Genomic DNA, 16,751 nt, shown 5'->3' on the forward strand with positions numbered 1-16,751 from the left:
GATTGGCTGATCCTGATCCAATCATTAGCCGCTGCTGCTCCGACCCTTCCGTACATTCACACTGTGTGATTTAGCGCACACATAGCGGAACACGGTAAGTGTCTTGTGAAGCTTTGCTCGTGTGTAAAACAAATTCGAGCTAATTCTCCAGCTTGTGACTTTATCAGTTTAATGTTTAGTCGTTAAACATTGTATTGGTCTCCGACGGTAAACTAAAATGACTTCTGGCTCCACTGTAGCGAAATAATTCGCTTCAGAGTTAAATAGCTTTAGCTAGATGGACTGAGAAGCTAACGTCAGCTAATGACTAGCTAACTAACGAGTTGTCGATACAAACATGGTTTTTGGTTCAAGTAGTTTAATTTCTGATTGTGTCTCAGTCGCTTTCAGATATGTAGTAGTTTATCCACATGTTTAAGGGAACTCTAAGTCGCTTCTCAAAACTCAATCCTTAGCTAGATTAAATATAAACGAGATTTGAGAGTTCCGTTTAATGCTAACTGGCTAGCTAACTTATTTAGCTAACAGTGTTAGCTAGCTAAACAGTTTAATTAAACCGGTAACGTTAGCTCAATCGAACTGTTTCCTAGCCGTGATGTAATAGCCATACAACTGCTTTGGCTTCCCATGAATTAACATTAAACAGTGTTCAAATTAGTTTACTTTGCTATGCCAGCGTTAGTTAACAGTGTTTGTACTGCATAGCTCGCCGTGTCTTTTTTTTTTTTTTTTTTTTTTTTTTTAAAGCATTTACCAATTGTTGCTAGCCGGATGCTAACATTTGAGTAGTTGAGTAATCAAGCTACTTTTTTGGTAACAAAACTTATCGTCAAATTAACATTTTAGCAATGTTGAGCCATTACTACTACCGACTTTGACTGATCATTTTAAACGGTGTTACGGTCATAGTGCATTGGGAAACTAATAGCCACACCCTTCCTTTCGAAACCAAACTAAATTGTCACCAAAGTAAGTTCGTACTTGTTTTAATGTTTCACATGCCAACGTGGTACTACTCGTTTAACACAAGTCGTAGTTTTTCAAAATAGACTTTTGCAAAAGTTTTATTAAAATCAGAAGTGTGTTTGTGCTCTTACGCCGAGTTAAAATCGGGCTCTTGACTCACAAGATTGAATCGAACTGAAGAGTAGTTTGAGAAGCCCAGTCAGCTATTATTTTAAGCCTTTTAATGAATGTTTTAGGCAAACGTGCTATGGGTTTGTGGATCAGCAACAGGTCTCAAGGAGTAATAATAATATGTTTTTGTTTGTTAAGTCAGTGCTTTTTAAAATGGGGTCCTTAAGGGGTTCCAGGTGGTCTCCAACAAAACGAGGAAAAATGTATTGTTACTATAATTCCATTCATAACTTACACAATGTATGATATATATTTTGGTCAGGTGCTTCATACACTTAATGTAATTAAACTAATCTAAAAGCAAAAAGCCTATCTGATGTTAAACCCAAGGACAACATCTTATCAGATGGGGGTCTGTGGTCTTCTGACCTTTGTCAAGGTTTGGTAACCACTATGTTGTAATGTCAAACTGTGAAAACGTACCTCTTGAGAAAGAAGTCTGATATCGCACAACAAAAAGTCATACCTCAAAAGCATTGTCATCATCATCGCTGTTATTGAGTAAATAATGTACAGCAGATTACTAATTACCTGTTTTCCAATGGAGTCTAAAGTCAATTGGCCTTACATTTTCTCATTAGCCTGCCTTTCTAAACAAATAAGCCGACTTTGAGTTGTGTAGAATAGTAATCCCCTTTTATCTAGATCTAGGGTTCTGAATGTAAACACTTCCATATTTGGTTAATTCAGGGCCAGTTTCCTGTGTGATCACTTTGGTGTAGCCTACATTTTTGGCTCCCAACCGACCCTCAGCACCTGCCCGCTGACATCAGTGTATCTGAGGATCTGCCGGCGCCCCCCTCCCCAGATGTAGAGGGAGTTGTCAACTGCAGCAGCCGTGTACACAGTAGGTTAAGCTGTTTCTTCAACATGAATGTGCTTTTTCTGCACATTTGTGCAAAATACTCTTGTGTAAGGCATTTTCATTTTTAAATTGTGGTCTGTGTTTATATTTTACTTCTTGATCAGAAATGTTGGATGAAGTGTCGATTAGCTGTTAGAAACAATGAGGCACTCTCATCAGCAAAGCCAGCACAAATTCATGTGTAGGTTTGGTGAAGGTTGTCAGCTCATGTATTTGATATTTGAAATGTTTTGAGTCAGACTCATATCTAATCAGGGAGGAGCCTAGATTTCTTATCTGATGTCATGGCTTCAAAGCATGTTTTGAGACACCCACTTAAATTTACATCTTAAACACAGAGGGGTCAATGTACAATTTTTAGGGTAACTAATGCATTGGGCGCACGTTGGCTTCACCCTTTGGTGCACCCGCCTCACCCTAGTAATGATTTCAGTGCAGTGGTCATGCGTGCACCCTCTGATCTCCATTTTCTGTTTGTATGGTGTACTTGAGTAGAGGAGGTCATTACAATGGCTCTTTGTAGAGTGCCTCGTGTGCCTGTCTCACACTGTGGGTTTCTGGTGGTGCTTCATACATCGTAGTTAGAATTGCAAATGCCGGTCAAGTGTGACAGAGTGTTTTTTGTATTGTTTATCTCAATGTTGGACAAATGTCCCGCAGACCTAGTATGATTAGTGGATTCAAAGAGATTAACAAATGAGATTTTAGTGTGCATCAACCCCCTCTTTGACATTTGTACATCAAATAAAGACTATATTAGCATTTCAAAATAGCATTTAAAACCAAAAAAAAACATTTTGAACCTTTCATATGCCATGTGTCGGGATCAGTATCTTTATGTGATTATTGGCTTCCCCGGATATGTTTTGTGTGAAACCATTTATCTAGATATTTAGAGATCACCTCAAGATGGAAATTCTCTCCACTCAGTTAAATCTAAGTACACAGCAAATTGGGCACGCCTTCTTAAGTTCTCATTGAATTCTGAAATGTTGCATATGAAACGCACAACACTGACAAGTTTGATTATGTTATGTTAGATTTGTGATTTTTTTTTTTTTTTTTTTTCCCCACCGTTGAGTCACACAAAATTAAAATGAAACGGTGGTTGTAAATGAAGAAAAGCCGTCAGTATTAGTCCTGGGCTATCTTCATCCTAAACATTGTCATGCCAGTGACAGTTCTCACTTCTAATACTTTCTAGGCCACGCACGCTGTCTAAACTGTGTCAGGCTGATGGAGTTGATGACAGGTCATTCTGTGGCCTTTCTCCTCCGTATTGTAATGAGGTGGAGTTATTTGCGGTACTGAACTCTTACCTACTGACTCTTACACTGATACTTTTAGGATCCATTGCACTTTTCTGAGTCCACGCCTCCACATTAAATCTAATGGTTCAGATGTTGCAAGCTTTTACTAAAGAGGCATTTAATTAGTTTTACAGCACCAATGGGCCAAACACTGGTCTGGAATTAAGGAGCATGGCTGTTTTCCTTCAGCTCTTCTTGATTTCCTCTTTATTTATTTTTTTTCTTCAAGGCAACACCCTTGTCGCCATGACAGCTGAAGTCCCATGGTAGTGGGTGGGATAGAGAGCTATTTTTTGGCAGCGGAACGGGGTTTTATTCTGCTGATGTCAGTGGACATTTTTCATTGTTGTAGACAATGAAAAATGTCCACGGACCTGTACTGACAGTGTGTTCACGCTGACATCAGCTTAGTCGAACAGCTTCACCACTTCAGTTACTGGGCATCATGAGCCATGCTGAAGTTTCTCGTTTTGGTCTCATGCAACATAAAAAAAAGTCTTTGATTGCAAGCAGAATCAGAAATCACTACATTGGCCAAGTATGTGCGCATGTACAAGGAATTTGACTCCAGTTTTAAGTTGCTCTCAATGTACATACACACAGTTCCAAAGACAATTAAGATAGAACTAGACATACAGTTAAAACAAGGACTCCAAGCTGAACAAAGACGGGTAAAAACTAGAACGACCCTCGGAGAGTGCAGACCTCCGCCATGACATGCACTTACGTGCACATATACATCTCACAATGTTGATGCAGTGTGAATTTTCCCATTCAGGAACTCCTTGTTCTGATTATTCCGACACCACGTGAACGCAGCAAAATGCCCCGTCTCGCAATTGTATTGACAGTGAAAAATAATTCGTAAAAACACTTTAAATCGGATTCTCTAAAATGTGATGGGTTCTTTCTTGACCCGTGCTACACCCTTCCACAAACAACCAGCTAACCAAGCCAAAAACGTAACTTCCTTGGCGGAGGTAATAAAGAAATGTATGTATGTACAAGTAGGGCTGGGCGATATGGAGAAAATCCAATATATTTTTTACCAAATACCTCTATCGATACCACAACGATATTGTAGTTTTGACTGTTGGTGCTTTCACAAAATATTTACTGATCATCAGTAATGTGGCTATAATGACAAAGTGGGAAAAGGCAAATAATAGGACAGCTAAAACATTCTAGGAAGTCCAGAAAATGACTTAACTTTACTCTAATACAGCCCATTAAAAACCAGGAAAAGGCACCCATTTATACCATATTACAACATCCAAAATCAAAGACAATATGTAGTCTCATATCACAATATCAATAGAATATCGATATATTGCCCAGCTCTACATAAAAGTGTGCATGTACATAAATATCAAAACCAACAATGGGCATAGAATAGTTTTTTATCTTGTGTTGACAGTCTAAAAGCACGGTTTGCGAGATTTTTCTATTACCTTTTTTTTTTTTAAATTCAAATGAAATATTGTAAAAGATGAATTATGAATGTGGCCTGAATTCATTTGTCGTGTTTTTCAAAAATGATTCTTAATGATATTTTCCCTAGGGACAGGGCAATATGGAAAAGCTTGTTTGGAAGTTTAGCTGGCTGAGTTGGTTGTTTTCAGTTGTTCTAAAAGACACAGAGCTCTTCTGTCTCACTGTATCGTCCTCCCTCTGTCCTCTCACAGACCCCTGTGCTGTCCAGTGAAGTTGCCCACCATGCGCGAGTACAAGCTAGTAGTGCTGGGATCAGGAGGCGTGGGAAAATCGGCACTGGTGAGTGACGGCTGCTGCAGCACCCACACCCGTTTGGTTGTGTAATAGTGTTATTGACTTGATTTTGATGCCCTTTGTAATGAATTAGAGGTCTTTAATTTAGGAAGAAATATATAGTCTATAAAACCGTAGATTCTTAGCGCTACATGAACTGTATTGTGGCGCATGGCTTTATTTTGCGGATAATATATTCTGGGATGTAATATTTTAAAAAGCACCAAAAAAATAAAAGACAAACTAGGAGGCAAGAATACACCTGTATCATTGGCTGAGCTGCCTCAACAATATAAATGATTATTGTTAAATTAAACTGGCTGCTTGTCAGAGATGAATGCTGATGATGATGATTCACAAAAGATTTTACTTTTTAACTTTTAACTTTGTTGGATTTTAACATTTTAGTTTTTTGAACAATCACATAATTAACATATTGAAATGCATCCCACCCTTCTGATGCACAATATAAACGTATGGATAAATAACATAAGCAAAAAACAACACAAGGTTGAAAGAAAAATAAATAAAACAAAATAGTAACAATACCATTTTTAAATAAATGAATACCTTAAAATACATAAATTAAAACCAGCAATATGCACTCTTTCATAAATGGGATAAGCATTTAAGCATGAATCTAATATTTGAAGTTTTTTTATATAGATTTTGGGAAATCAATTTGGATATTAATACAAGCAGTGTGCCAGTTTTTAATTAATGATATAGGGTCTCATTGAATTCCTTTGCTTTATTTATCCATTTCAGACAGTCCAATTTGTGCAAGGCATTTTTGTGGAGAAGTATGATCCCACAATAGAAGACTCCTACAGAAAGGTAAGCTCGGGAAAAAACACACATTTGACCTCCTTGCAACTCAATTATGGGCTGTTTATATGCCTCCACGTGTCTTTAAAAAAAAAAAAAAAAGTACCCGATTTGTTTTTCTCCAACAGCAAGTCGAGGTGGACGGGCAGCAGTGCATGCTTGAAATCCTGGACACGGCTGGAACAGTAAGTCAAGTCCGACTCGGCCATCAGATGGAGATAGCAGATACATGTGAACAGGCTGCTGATGGCTTCTCCTCTCTGTTATGGCTCTGTAGGAACAGTTCACGGCTATGAGGGACCTGTACATGAAGAATGGCCAAGGTTTTGCTTTGGTCTACTCCATTACAGCACAGTCGACATTTAACGATCTACAGGACCTCCGGGAACAGATCCTGCGAGTAAAAGACACCGAGGACGTGAGTGTTTCACTCGTCTACATCTTTTTTTATTTTCACGTGTCTTTTCTAGGGCTGCACAATATGAGGAAAATATCTAAACGCAATTATTTTTGACTGATATTGCGATACGATTCACAATATATCGAGGCAGGGGTAATTTTTGTGTAATTTTCCTTGAAAAATATATTCAAATTAAAATAAATATATAGTGTGATTTTTGCGAGGATCTGCACCAAACAGATTTTTTTAGTCTGTAGGATATTATTTTTAAGCCGGGACGTCTCTGCAGCACCATAATACTTGATTCACAATGGTTTGACACATATATTGCCTTAAACAAATATTGCGTCCCATGCGATTGGATACAGAACTAGTCTTTTTGTGGGATTTTGATGAAATTGCAGTAAATTGCACCGCCCTAGTCTTTTCTCATTCATACTTACCGATATAATCAATCAAGTTATTAATTATGGGTTAAATATGGCAAAATGGTGGCATCACATTTGAAATATTGTTTGCATTGGCAGTGGATTATTTTAAATGTATTAGTTAAATGTAAAGAATAAAAATGAAATGAATGAGTTCATAAAGTTATAATAGTTAATATTATATATTTTTTCATATAATTTTGCACATTTTCGCTGTCCTGTGTAAAACATGTATCCCCAAAATATGATGTTGATTATTTAATTATAGATTAATACAGAGTTTTTTTTTTTTTTTTTTTTTTTGGTTTGGTAGATACAGTACACCATCAAACCGTAAAAATAAATACTGCCAAAACTATTACATTTCCTGTAGGGTTGGGTACCTTCCACATTTGTATTGGTACCGGTACCTGAAATTGGGTTCCTGTACCCAACAGTACTTTTTTCCGTACTGTACCTCTGTAATTACAAAAAGATAATTTCAGTTATAAAAATAATTCTGAATCTATTTATCCTATTTACTTATAACAGTACATTATTTATTTAGAATATTTTAAACTGACAGAATTTAAATAAAATAAAACCCCTCCCTCTCCTTCCAAATCTGTCCCTACAACCTATTAAATTAAATAATTATTCAACTTTTACTCTTATTTGTATATTCTTTTTTAAGCCTGTTTTATTTTCATCATGACAGTTTTTAATAGCTCTTTGTGTCATGTAAAGCACTTTGAATTGTTTGTTGCTTAAAGGTGCTGTAGAAATAAAGTTGCCTTGCCTTGCAACCTCAGCCTCTCAGTCAGTCCCCAGGGCATAGAAACCACCGTCGTGCCTGGTTGTCTCAGAGGAAGTGCAACGTCAACAGCACCGCGGCTGCTTTCTGCTCGCCATTCATATCATATCACAGTGAAAGGTGTCTGTGTGAAGTTTTGAAAAATTGGCATAAGTCGCTGTTACTTCAACTAAGTGTGTGTGGCAGAGAGGAGAGATTATCTTACACACACCTTTTGATTTCATGTGAACCAATACTCTGTAATACTCCCTAATTTCCTGTAATGCAAGACAAGGAAAAACCACAAAATCTCACTTTTGAGAGGCTGGAACCATCAACTGTTTTGCATTTTAGCTCACATTACTTCAATGATTAGCATAATTTTGCTGTCTACTAACTAATCAGTTCATTGGCTACAGCTATAAAATAAGTATTTTTTAAGCTTTGTGAAGAAACAATCTTTTAATAACCCACCGGTTTATCTACATTGGACCCACCGTCGGCCAGACGTGCTCATTGTGCATCTGGATGAGAGAGAAAAAACAACAAAAAGAACACACGCACATCTATATATTAAATACTGTAAATTCATAAAGGACACGATTATGTATACATATATACTGACCCTCACAGTTGCATGAAACAGCATGCCGCAAGTATAAAATATGGATATGAGGAAAAAACATAAATAATGTAAAAGCTATGATTTACAACAACAAAAAATATTTAAGTAAAAACACTTAATCTTTCACTTTATGTAATTCAAAATCAACAAATTTGGAGAAACATGTTTTTTATTTTTCAATCTGACAGCAACAATCTGCTAGTAAATTCTACTACATATATTAGTATTTTAAAAAATATTTTCCGATTGTAATGACATTATTTTGACTCTTGTAAACCTCTAATGCAGCTGCTCAGTGTGTGGAGAGTTTCTCCTCAGTGATAACCTTTTGTTGGAGTTTCTCTATATAGTCTGCCTGTGTGTCAGCTCCCAGGCTCATCACTCCCTCATTAGAGTCAGCTCAGCTGGGAAAGAGGGACGAGTCAAAGGGGGAGGGGGGGGCAGGAACTTTGTGACAGGGTGGAAATGTCAGAGCTGATGCTATCTGTTCCTGTGCAACACGCTGAGTGGGCTTTATTTATTCATAGCAAGGTGCTTCATTGGTCTTGTGTTTAAAGGCTCACGGGTGCATTTACTGTGTTTTGAGATCATAGACCAAGTGAATCATTTATATTTGGCCATGGAAAAATAAAAAATTGCGGCAAGAATTTGAGATATTGCTTTGAAGCTTGAACATTTCTGTTGATCAATCAGGTTCCAATGATCCTGGTGGGAAACAAATGTGACCTGGAGGACGAGCGTGTGGTTGGCAAGGAGCAGGGGCAGAACCTGGCCCGTCAGTGGAGCAACTGTGCCTTTTTAGAGACTTCAGCTAAATCAAAAATCAATGTTAATGAGGTGAGTACTATTAGGCATGGAACGGTACACGCAAGTTGGGGGGGAGGGGTGCAAGTGCTAGTAAATGTCAAAGGAACATTTTTAAACACTGGATTACACTGTACGAACCCTGAGCAAGCACTTTGCCAAAAGACAACAGGTCACAAGCATTACAGCATTTCTTATCCTATGAAATTGAAAATACAAACATGCATCAATACCGTGTATTGTGTGTGCTGTTGACCCCGTGACCCCAACACCACGACGCCCGCACCGTGGCGGTTCAGTAAGAATAGCCGACCTGTTGCAGCCCTAACTACTATGCTATTGAAAAATAACCAATGGGAAACCTTTATTGATTTGAAAAATAACCCATGGAAAATGTCGGCCTGCTATGGCTGCAAGCAACAATTGTTTTCATTATGCGTTACATGTTTGTTATTTTTGTGATTAATCGTTTGCTCTAGAATATGTCAAAAAATAGAAAAAAAGGCTATTTCAGTTTCCCAACGTCTTCAAATGTTTTGTCCAACCAACAGATCAAAACTCAAAGCTATTTAGTTTAGTAGTTTAAGACCCAAAATATTCCAATTTGAGATGCTAGAAACAGACAATTTCATATTTACACACATTCTCTTATCTATTGTTGTATATATTATTAATCAAATAATTGTTGCGGCTTTATGGCCTCTCATACAATCTGATTTAACAGTGTCATGTAAAACTCTCTCTTTCTCCCTGTCATGGCAATTCTAAACTGGGGCCAAAAGTTATATTTACAACCACAGAAAGCAAGCAGGCTACAGCAGATCTACAGAGAAAAAACGTTTTTAGAAGCGTTTTTGACGTCTATCACTTGCAAAGAACAGATACTCTTCCATTTTATTAAATGTTTCAATCTGACCTGCTTGTTTTTTTTTTTTTTATCACACTAATATCTCGCTGTATATGTGGTCTTAACGTATTAATCATATCTACTAGGATTGGGTACTGAAACCCGACAAACTATCTGGTGCTTGTTTTTGTTGTTTACCAGCAATTTACTGGTGACTAAGTCATTGTTATAAGTTATTATTACATTATTAATCAATCATTTAATTTTGACCATATTGCCTTAGCACTATACAAGCTATTCTTTAATGTTGCCGACTGTCGTTTTGTGCTCCTTTTTTTTCTATTATATACATTATAAATATATATATATATTTCAGTTTAGGCACAGGCACTGTTTTAAAAGTATCGTTTTAGCACCGGTATCGGAAACAACCCAAACGATACCCAACCCTAATATCTACATAGACTGGTCACGGCTCCCAGTTTGTATGTAAATGTGTGCTTTGCTCCAGGCAGATTCCCCACACCGCTACGGTGGGCGGAGAAATACAATCAATGACTCAATAGATTCAAACACTGTTGATTTCTTCCCATGGAGCCGACTTGAAAACTCTTTTGGTTCAGTAGATTTCTGCAGCTTTGCGAGGCAGGTCAGCCAGCTGCCGTCCACTCAGCTCCCCAGGAGCTGCTGCTGACAGACGGGCAGAGGCGCTTACAGGAGACAGATTGGATGACAGAACGCTTTAAAGCATTCCAACACTGATTTGGATGTTGATTGCTACGGCAACTATCAAAGCTTCAAAGCACGGGGTCTTCCCTAGCATTGATGAGAAAACATCTTTCCTAAGGGGCTTTCTCATTAAGAGCTGCAAGCCGTCCGTATTTCCCATAAGTTACCCGAATTAGCCATTTTATGAGAAAACTGCTGAATGGCCTCTGTGCCTTTTTAAGATATTAGTTCTGGGATTGCTGATGCAAAATGTGTGATGAGACTGTTGGACTTTCTCTTGTTGTAGATTTTCTATGATCTGGTGAGACAGATCAACAGAAAAACACCGATGGAAAAGAAGACAAAAAAGAAGTCGAGTTGCACATTGCTTTAAAATGCCCTCCCACAGCAGCTCCGGGCCAGGTGAGTGGGTGCAGAATCTATATTTATTCCAGACATTAGCAGGGATAGAGCTCTGGATTGTCACTGAACGTTAACACGGTTATTCCAGTAAGCATTAGAGCAATTTCATTAATTTTGACGCCACGTATGTATTGTTTAAACGTAAACTCAGTAAATGGGGGGTTAAAACAAATAGCGGGTTAAAGCATCACTGATGTCTCTGAAGCAATGACTCATAAAGTCAGTCTTTTTTTGGGTGGTAAAAACCCTCTCTAGTCCAGTTATAACATCCTCTGTTTTAATGTGTATGGATTAAAGGGTGAAATATTTATATTTCATGTAAATGTGCCAAATTGCAAGCCTTTCATGAATGTTGTGGCGCCACCTGCTGTTGAAGCCTTGTAACTAATTGAATTTGATACACCAGCATTGTTGTCCTAGTCTTTACGTTACCAGCCACTGTTTCCTAAAGCATGCCATATGGCGTCTTTCCATTACGTGGTACCTGCTGGACTCGGCCGCGGTGGCCCTTCTCCTTTTCCAGTGCAGATTAGTAGCCTACCGCCTCAGGCGAGCGTGGCTGGTTGTCAGAGATGGCAAAAGTGCTCACTTCCCAATACTCAAATAGAAGTGCAAATACTTGTTAAAAACGTACTCTGGTAAAAGTGTAAGAACTGATTTAACTCAAAAGTAACAAAGTACAGGCTTGGAAATTTGCTCAAAGTATAAAAGTCAAAATAGCCTTGTGAATGGCAACCATTGTGTATGCAAAGCTACCTGGACCACACACACGTTACTAGAGTGCAAGCTGAAAAACTTCAGTGGACATGGAAAAAAGGCTCTTTATATGCCATTGGCTACATTTTAAATAGATGTCTTGCCAATAGGCCTAAAACAACAAATATATGATTATTGTGACAGAGACTGGGACTCCAGGTTAATAAGATTCTGACTGAGTAGCAAGATATGAATTCAGTTGTGATTCTGTGACAATTGACTTATCCAGTTTCTCTTTTTTAATCTTCCCCTTAATATTTAAAGGAATCTACATGTATGTGTGTGTGCTCAAATATGGCTTCTGGAAAGAAAATAAAGGTTAACAAATGAATTACTAAACTGACATTAATTAAGAAGTTCCCCATGCTTTGAGTTACGCAGCACATTCGCCAGGAGTCATTCTACTATCTCAAACATCTCTCTCAGAGAAGGCCGAGGATGATGGAATGTCTTGCTGCATGTCTGCCCAATCTCTGGGATCTCCGTTTTGTTCATTTTCAATCATGTCGCCATCCTTACTATGTGCTAACGTCAAGCCGCAATGATTTGCCGCAAACGACTGCCACTATCTGTCGAGTCGCCTTGTTGTGGTGCGATGTGTGAAGTGCAATGTACAGTATTGTATATTCCCATGCAATTAGCTCGAATTCGGTATTGAACAATAACGGTAATGCTAGTGAAATTATTTAAAACTTGTTAGTGAGGACTAGATTAGGACTGTATTTAAAGGTGATTCTGGTCTCCAGCTTCGCCCCAGGCGTGTCTGTTAAAACGCAGACGGAGACAACTTCTCTCTGTTGATGCTGTATTGCAATCAACAGTACAAACATGTCTCTGCTATGGCTGTGTGTGTTTGTTTGTGGTTCGGCAAAGAAATAAATAACACTGTAAGGGCTACCATACACATATGCTGGAATCATATGCTGTATATACTAGCAAATAACAATAAACCCATTATTAATTACATTATCTTAATGCAGTGTAACTGTAGCATGTAAATAATGCACCTAAAATGCAGATGTGAGCAAGCGCGTTTACAATCGCCATTATAATCAACAGCTGAGTGCAACAGCTAACAGCTGAAGAACATAAACAACACAATCACTAGCTAACTTACTTTTAAATGTGCCAGAACTACAGACCAATACAACAACACGCTTAAGTGAATTGACAGTATAAGTTATAAAATTTACAGTTCTCAAAGACGCACCCACACAATCTAAACTGATTATCGTCCGGACGGCTAGTCTTTTTTTTCTTTTCTCACTTTTTTTTCTCGGTGTGGGGTGCGTGCCCGCTCGCGGTGCGAGGCGCCTGTCCACGCCTGTTCACTCCTGATAGATGAATTTTTGTACAAAACTGAAGTAACGAGCCAATTTTGTAAAATGTAAGGAGTAGAAAGTACCGATATTCAATGTTAAAATGTAAGGAGTAAAAGTAAAAAGTCGCCACAAAAATAAATGGTAAAGTAAAAATATCTTAAATCTACAGTACTTGAGTACCTTAACAAAGTATTTGTACTTTGTTACTTCCCCGTCTCTGCTGGTTGTCATAGCAGGGAAGTGCCGTGACCTAACGCGACACATTCACATACTGTAGAAGGTGTGTTTTTTGATTCTCAGCATGGGGTTGTTGCCAGAAGATGCATTTAGTTTCAAAGAAGCTGGAGGAAGCAAAAAAAAAAAAAAAAACCCCGCTGGTAAACTACTACACGGCGCTGGTCGCTAGGAATGATGATGCAGTGATTAGTGAAGATGCTCTCCAACCAATCATTAGCCTGCAGGTTTTCACGTCACCTTTTGGCATCGTCACAGCTCGCTTGGAACCTCGACGGAGGGGATTTAAAAAAAAAAAAAAAAACTTGTTAGCTGCTACCAGGTACTTATGTTTTTAACGGAAAACCAGAAAAGGTAACTAGAGTCAAGGAAGTACCGTGTAATGGAAAAAAAATAGCGTTTTTGTATGTGTTTCCAGAGGTTTTACTTTGGATGATAACCACTTGATTGATTAGCACAGAACGAGGACTGTGGATTGTGTCCCCATCACATTGCAGGTGGGTTAAAAAAGGGATATTACAACAAGCAAAAGGCACCTGACTATTGCTTTAAGACAGACACGTTGTAATCCTGTCCCTTTTAAGCATATGATTTGTATGAAAGGGGTGAAGTGTTCTGGTCTATAGTAGTGGTTGTCCACTCATCCAGCGTCCCATGCCTTTAGTTCTGTAGGTGTGTATTGCCCTGAGAGGATGCAGTATGCTCAGTGAGCTGGTCCAAACTACTGTAGCCACTGATTTGAATTTTGATTTGAAGTCTTGTTAATTGCCGTTTATATTTTACGAATACTCGGAAGTCTTTAAAACAGAGGTCTCAAACTATGGGCCTTGGGTCCAGATTCGGCCCACAAGACAGTTTCCTAAGGTCGTCCACACCTGGCACTAAAACGTCTCTTGGTTTTAGTCAAGAACGATTTACCTGGCGCACAGACAGATTCAAGAGAGGTGGACAAATGACATTTAGTGTGGTGACCTTCCTTCCTATCTTATCTGCAAGGAGGAAGTCGCTTCTCGGACAGTCGTTCTCTAAGGGTACAATATCACAGGCGTTACTTTACTAAACGTACAGAGTAGTGTGACACGTTCAAGGAAGAAGAGAGGGAACGATTGTTCAGTTTCGGAGTGAGAGTGGCACCCCTAGGGAAGAACATCTGCTCAGCGGCTCGCAGGTCACATGAGTTTGAGACCTCTGATCTAAATTTAGGCTCTTATTTCTCTGCAAACGGCTTGTGTCCTTTACATGGTTTAATATGCACTGTTAATTTTTTTCCCCCTTGCTTCCAGAAACGTGTGTTGATTGACTGTTTCCCAGTGGATCGTGTCAGCATTCCAGTCATCTCAAGAGCATTTTGAAAAAGGCCGACAGAGATACTTCACCATTCGCAAAATGGCATGAGACGGCACATTCTCTCAAGATACTCTTCTCTGCTTTTTAATACCGAAGATATCCACCTTAATTTTTATTGTCAGCCTGATGACAACTGTTTTTGTTTTTCTTCTCCGAGGTGTCTTTCTTTTGGAAATATCAGTGTAAAAGAGGCCATGGGTTTAAATCCATACATGGGAACTTAAGTGTTTTATTAAAAGTAACTTCCATCTTTAGCATATTGTGACATGTTTGCAAAATGAAACCATATGATATGTTGGCCTTCTCATACATTTCTGCACTAACAGTGTCAACAAAGATGCATTATTGTCCATAAGTAACTCGCTCCTACTTACAAGGATGTGCATTGATGAGATAACATCTTTCCTAAGTGACTTTGTTTTTTATTGCGAGCTGCAAGCCTTCCATATTTCCCATAATATATTCTACTTCCATTTTTGCATAATAAAGCTAAGGAAATTAGTATTTTATAGACTGATGGGGGGGGGAATGGTTTGTTCTGATTTGTGTCTTGAGGCTGAAAATATATTGTACTAAACCAACTCTAATATTGCTGTCACAGATGATTTTCCAGCTTTTATGAATGATTAAATTTTAGTACATTTTCATTATTTTGTCTTGTTTTATTTCTTTTTTTGTGTTTCCCAAAGTGTTAAATGTATTTTTAATCATCGTTTGATAATAAGGAAACGTGGTGCTAGATATTTGCAATATTTAGTTGCTCAAAGTATGTGGGCTATCATATGAACAAAACCCCTTTTTTTATAGTTTTATAAATCCTGAGTTTTCTCCACACACAACACCTGAAGTTGGTAAGGTGCAAGAGAGCCTTTACAAGTGTAACTAGTGCGTCCTGTTGGCAGAAATGACAGCCCGAGCCACCCGAGTTTTAGCCTAGAAGTTGAGTCTGCTGAACTGCAGCAGGGATAGAGGAAGGAGAACGGAAAGAGGAACCCTCAGAGGTGGAGGCAGCAAAAGCAGAATAGAAACTGAGATGGTGGACTCACTCCACTGATCCACCTCCGAGTGATGGTGCGATGTAAATTCCTCTTTATGCTGTCATAAGGCTGTAAATGAACCTCGTGATTACATGACATGGAAGTATAAAGAGTCACATTTTAAGCCAGGGAACTCCATTGAAAATAAGATAGACATGTTAATGCGTTTTGTGCCTTTGAACTTAGCAGTGGTGGAAAGTACATTTACTAAAGGACAGTTTTGAGCTTGTATAGACATCCAGGAGTGCCAAAGATCTCACCCATAAACTTCTTAGGTTTCCTTTAAATCCGGTCCTAAGGCCCAAAGAGGTGAATTTGTCCAATATTTCATAAAAAGCAAAGATTAGAAAAATCAAAAACATCAATACAAATTTGTATATGCGCTGTGAGCTAACTGTTGTTGTAATTTGGCACTATATAAGTAAAATTAAATTGAATCAGAACCCCATTAGCCACCTCACTAGCTCTAAGATCCACTGTATCTTGTGATCCTTTTGGTGGGCCCTAATTCCTATGTTGGGAACCATGAACTGAAAAACTTAATACAAAATAAATTAGGAAAACTAGCTCCACCTTGACCAGCTACAACAGCAAAATGCTCCGCATCCAAACTGATGCAGCAATGTCATAATTTAATATTGTCAAATATCAGTTACAGAGGCCATTCGTTCTGCAGAGTAAGTAGCCTACTTTTAATTTAGCTGATAATACTTTTACTTAAGTGGAATTGTGAATGCAGGACTTTCCTTGTATTTAAAAAAAAAAAAAAGAAGAAAAAAAAAGTTTTATTGGTATTTTTTGCTTTAGTAAAAGGATCTGAGATGATATCTGATTCTGAATTAAAGGGACCCATGTCAGCATGCGGTAGAAGTGGAGCTCGTGCTACCTGTGCAGGAACATGAACGGTGCTGACCCCAGGTACCAGCTGCAGAGGAATCTTCTCTCTAACAGCATCAGGCCTGCAGCTGTTACATCGTCGAAATTGAAAAACTATTTCCTATTATCCGCGCTGATTGATAAGCGGCGGTGCCTCCCCATCTCTCTCTCACCTACCCTGGCCCTCCTCCCTGCATCCTTTCCCCTCCCTCTCTTCCACACGCATGCATACAGACCGACAGGCTACGCGACCCCCCTCCCCCCT

The 16,751-nt window shown here is 38.6% G+C and overlaps 1 protein-coding gene across 1 annotated transcript; it reads left to right on the forward strand.

The window, feature by feature from the left end:
- Positions 1-15,223, forward strand: rap1aa (RAP1A, member of RAS oncogene family a). Its single transcript, XM_032520108.1, has 9 exons — positions 1-94; positions 1,828-1,984; positions 4,998-5,085; positions 5,848-5,916; positions 6,036-6,092; positions 6,185-6,325; positions 8,826-8,969; positions 10,799-10,914; positions 14,510-15,223. Exons 3-8 carry the CDS (start codon positions 5,029-5,031, stop codon positions 10,883-10,885), a joined length of 555 nt encoding a protein of 184 aa, XP_032375999.1. The 5' UTR covers positions 1-94; positions 1,828-1,984; positions 4,998-5,028; the 3' UTR covers positions 10,886-10,914; positions 14,510-15,223.
- The last annotated feature ends 1,528 nt before the right edge of the window (positions 15,224-16,751 follow it).

This window comes from Etheostoma spectabile, chromosome 7 (genome assembly GCF_008692095.1).
Source record: "Etheostoma spectabile isolate EspeVRDwgs_2016 chromosome 7, UIUC_Espe_1.0, whole genome shotgun sequence".
Classification (NCBI taxonomy): Eukaryota; Metazoa; Chordata; class Actinopteri; order Perciformes; family Percidae; genus Etheostoma; species Etheostoma spectabile.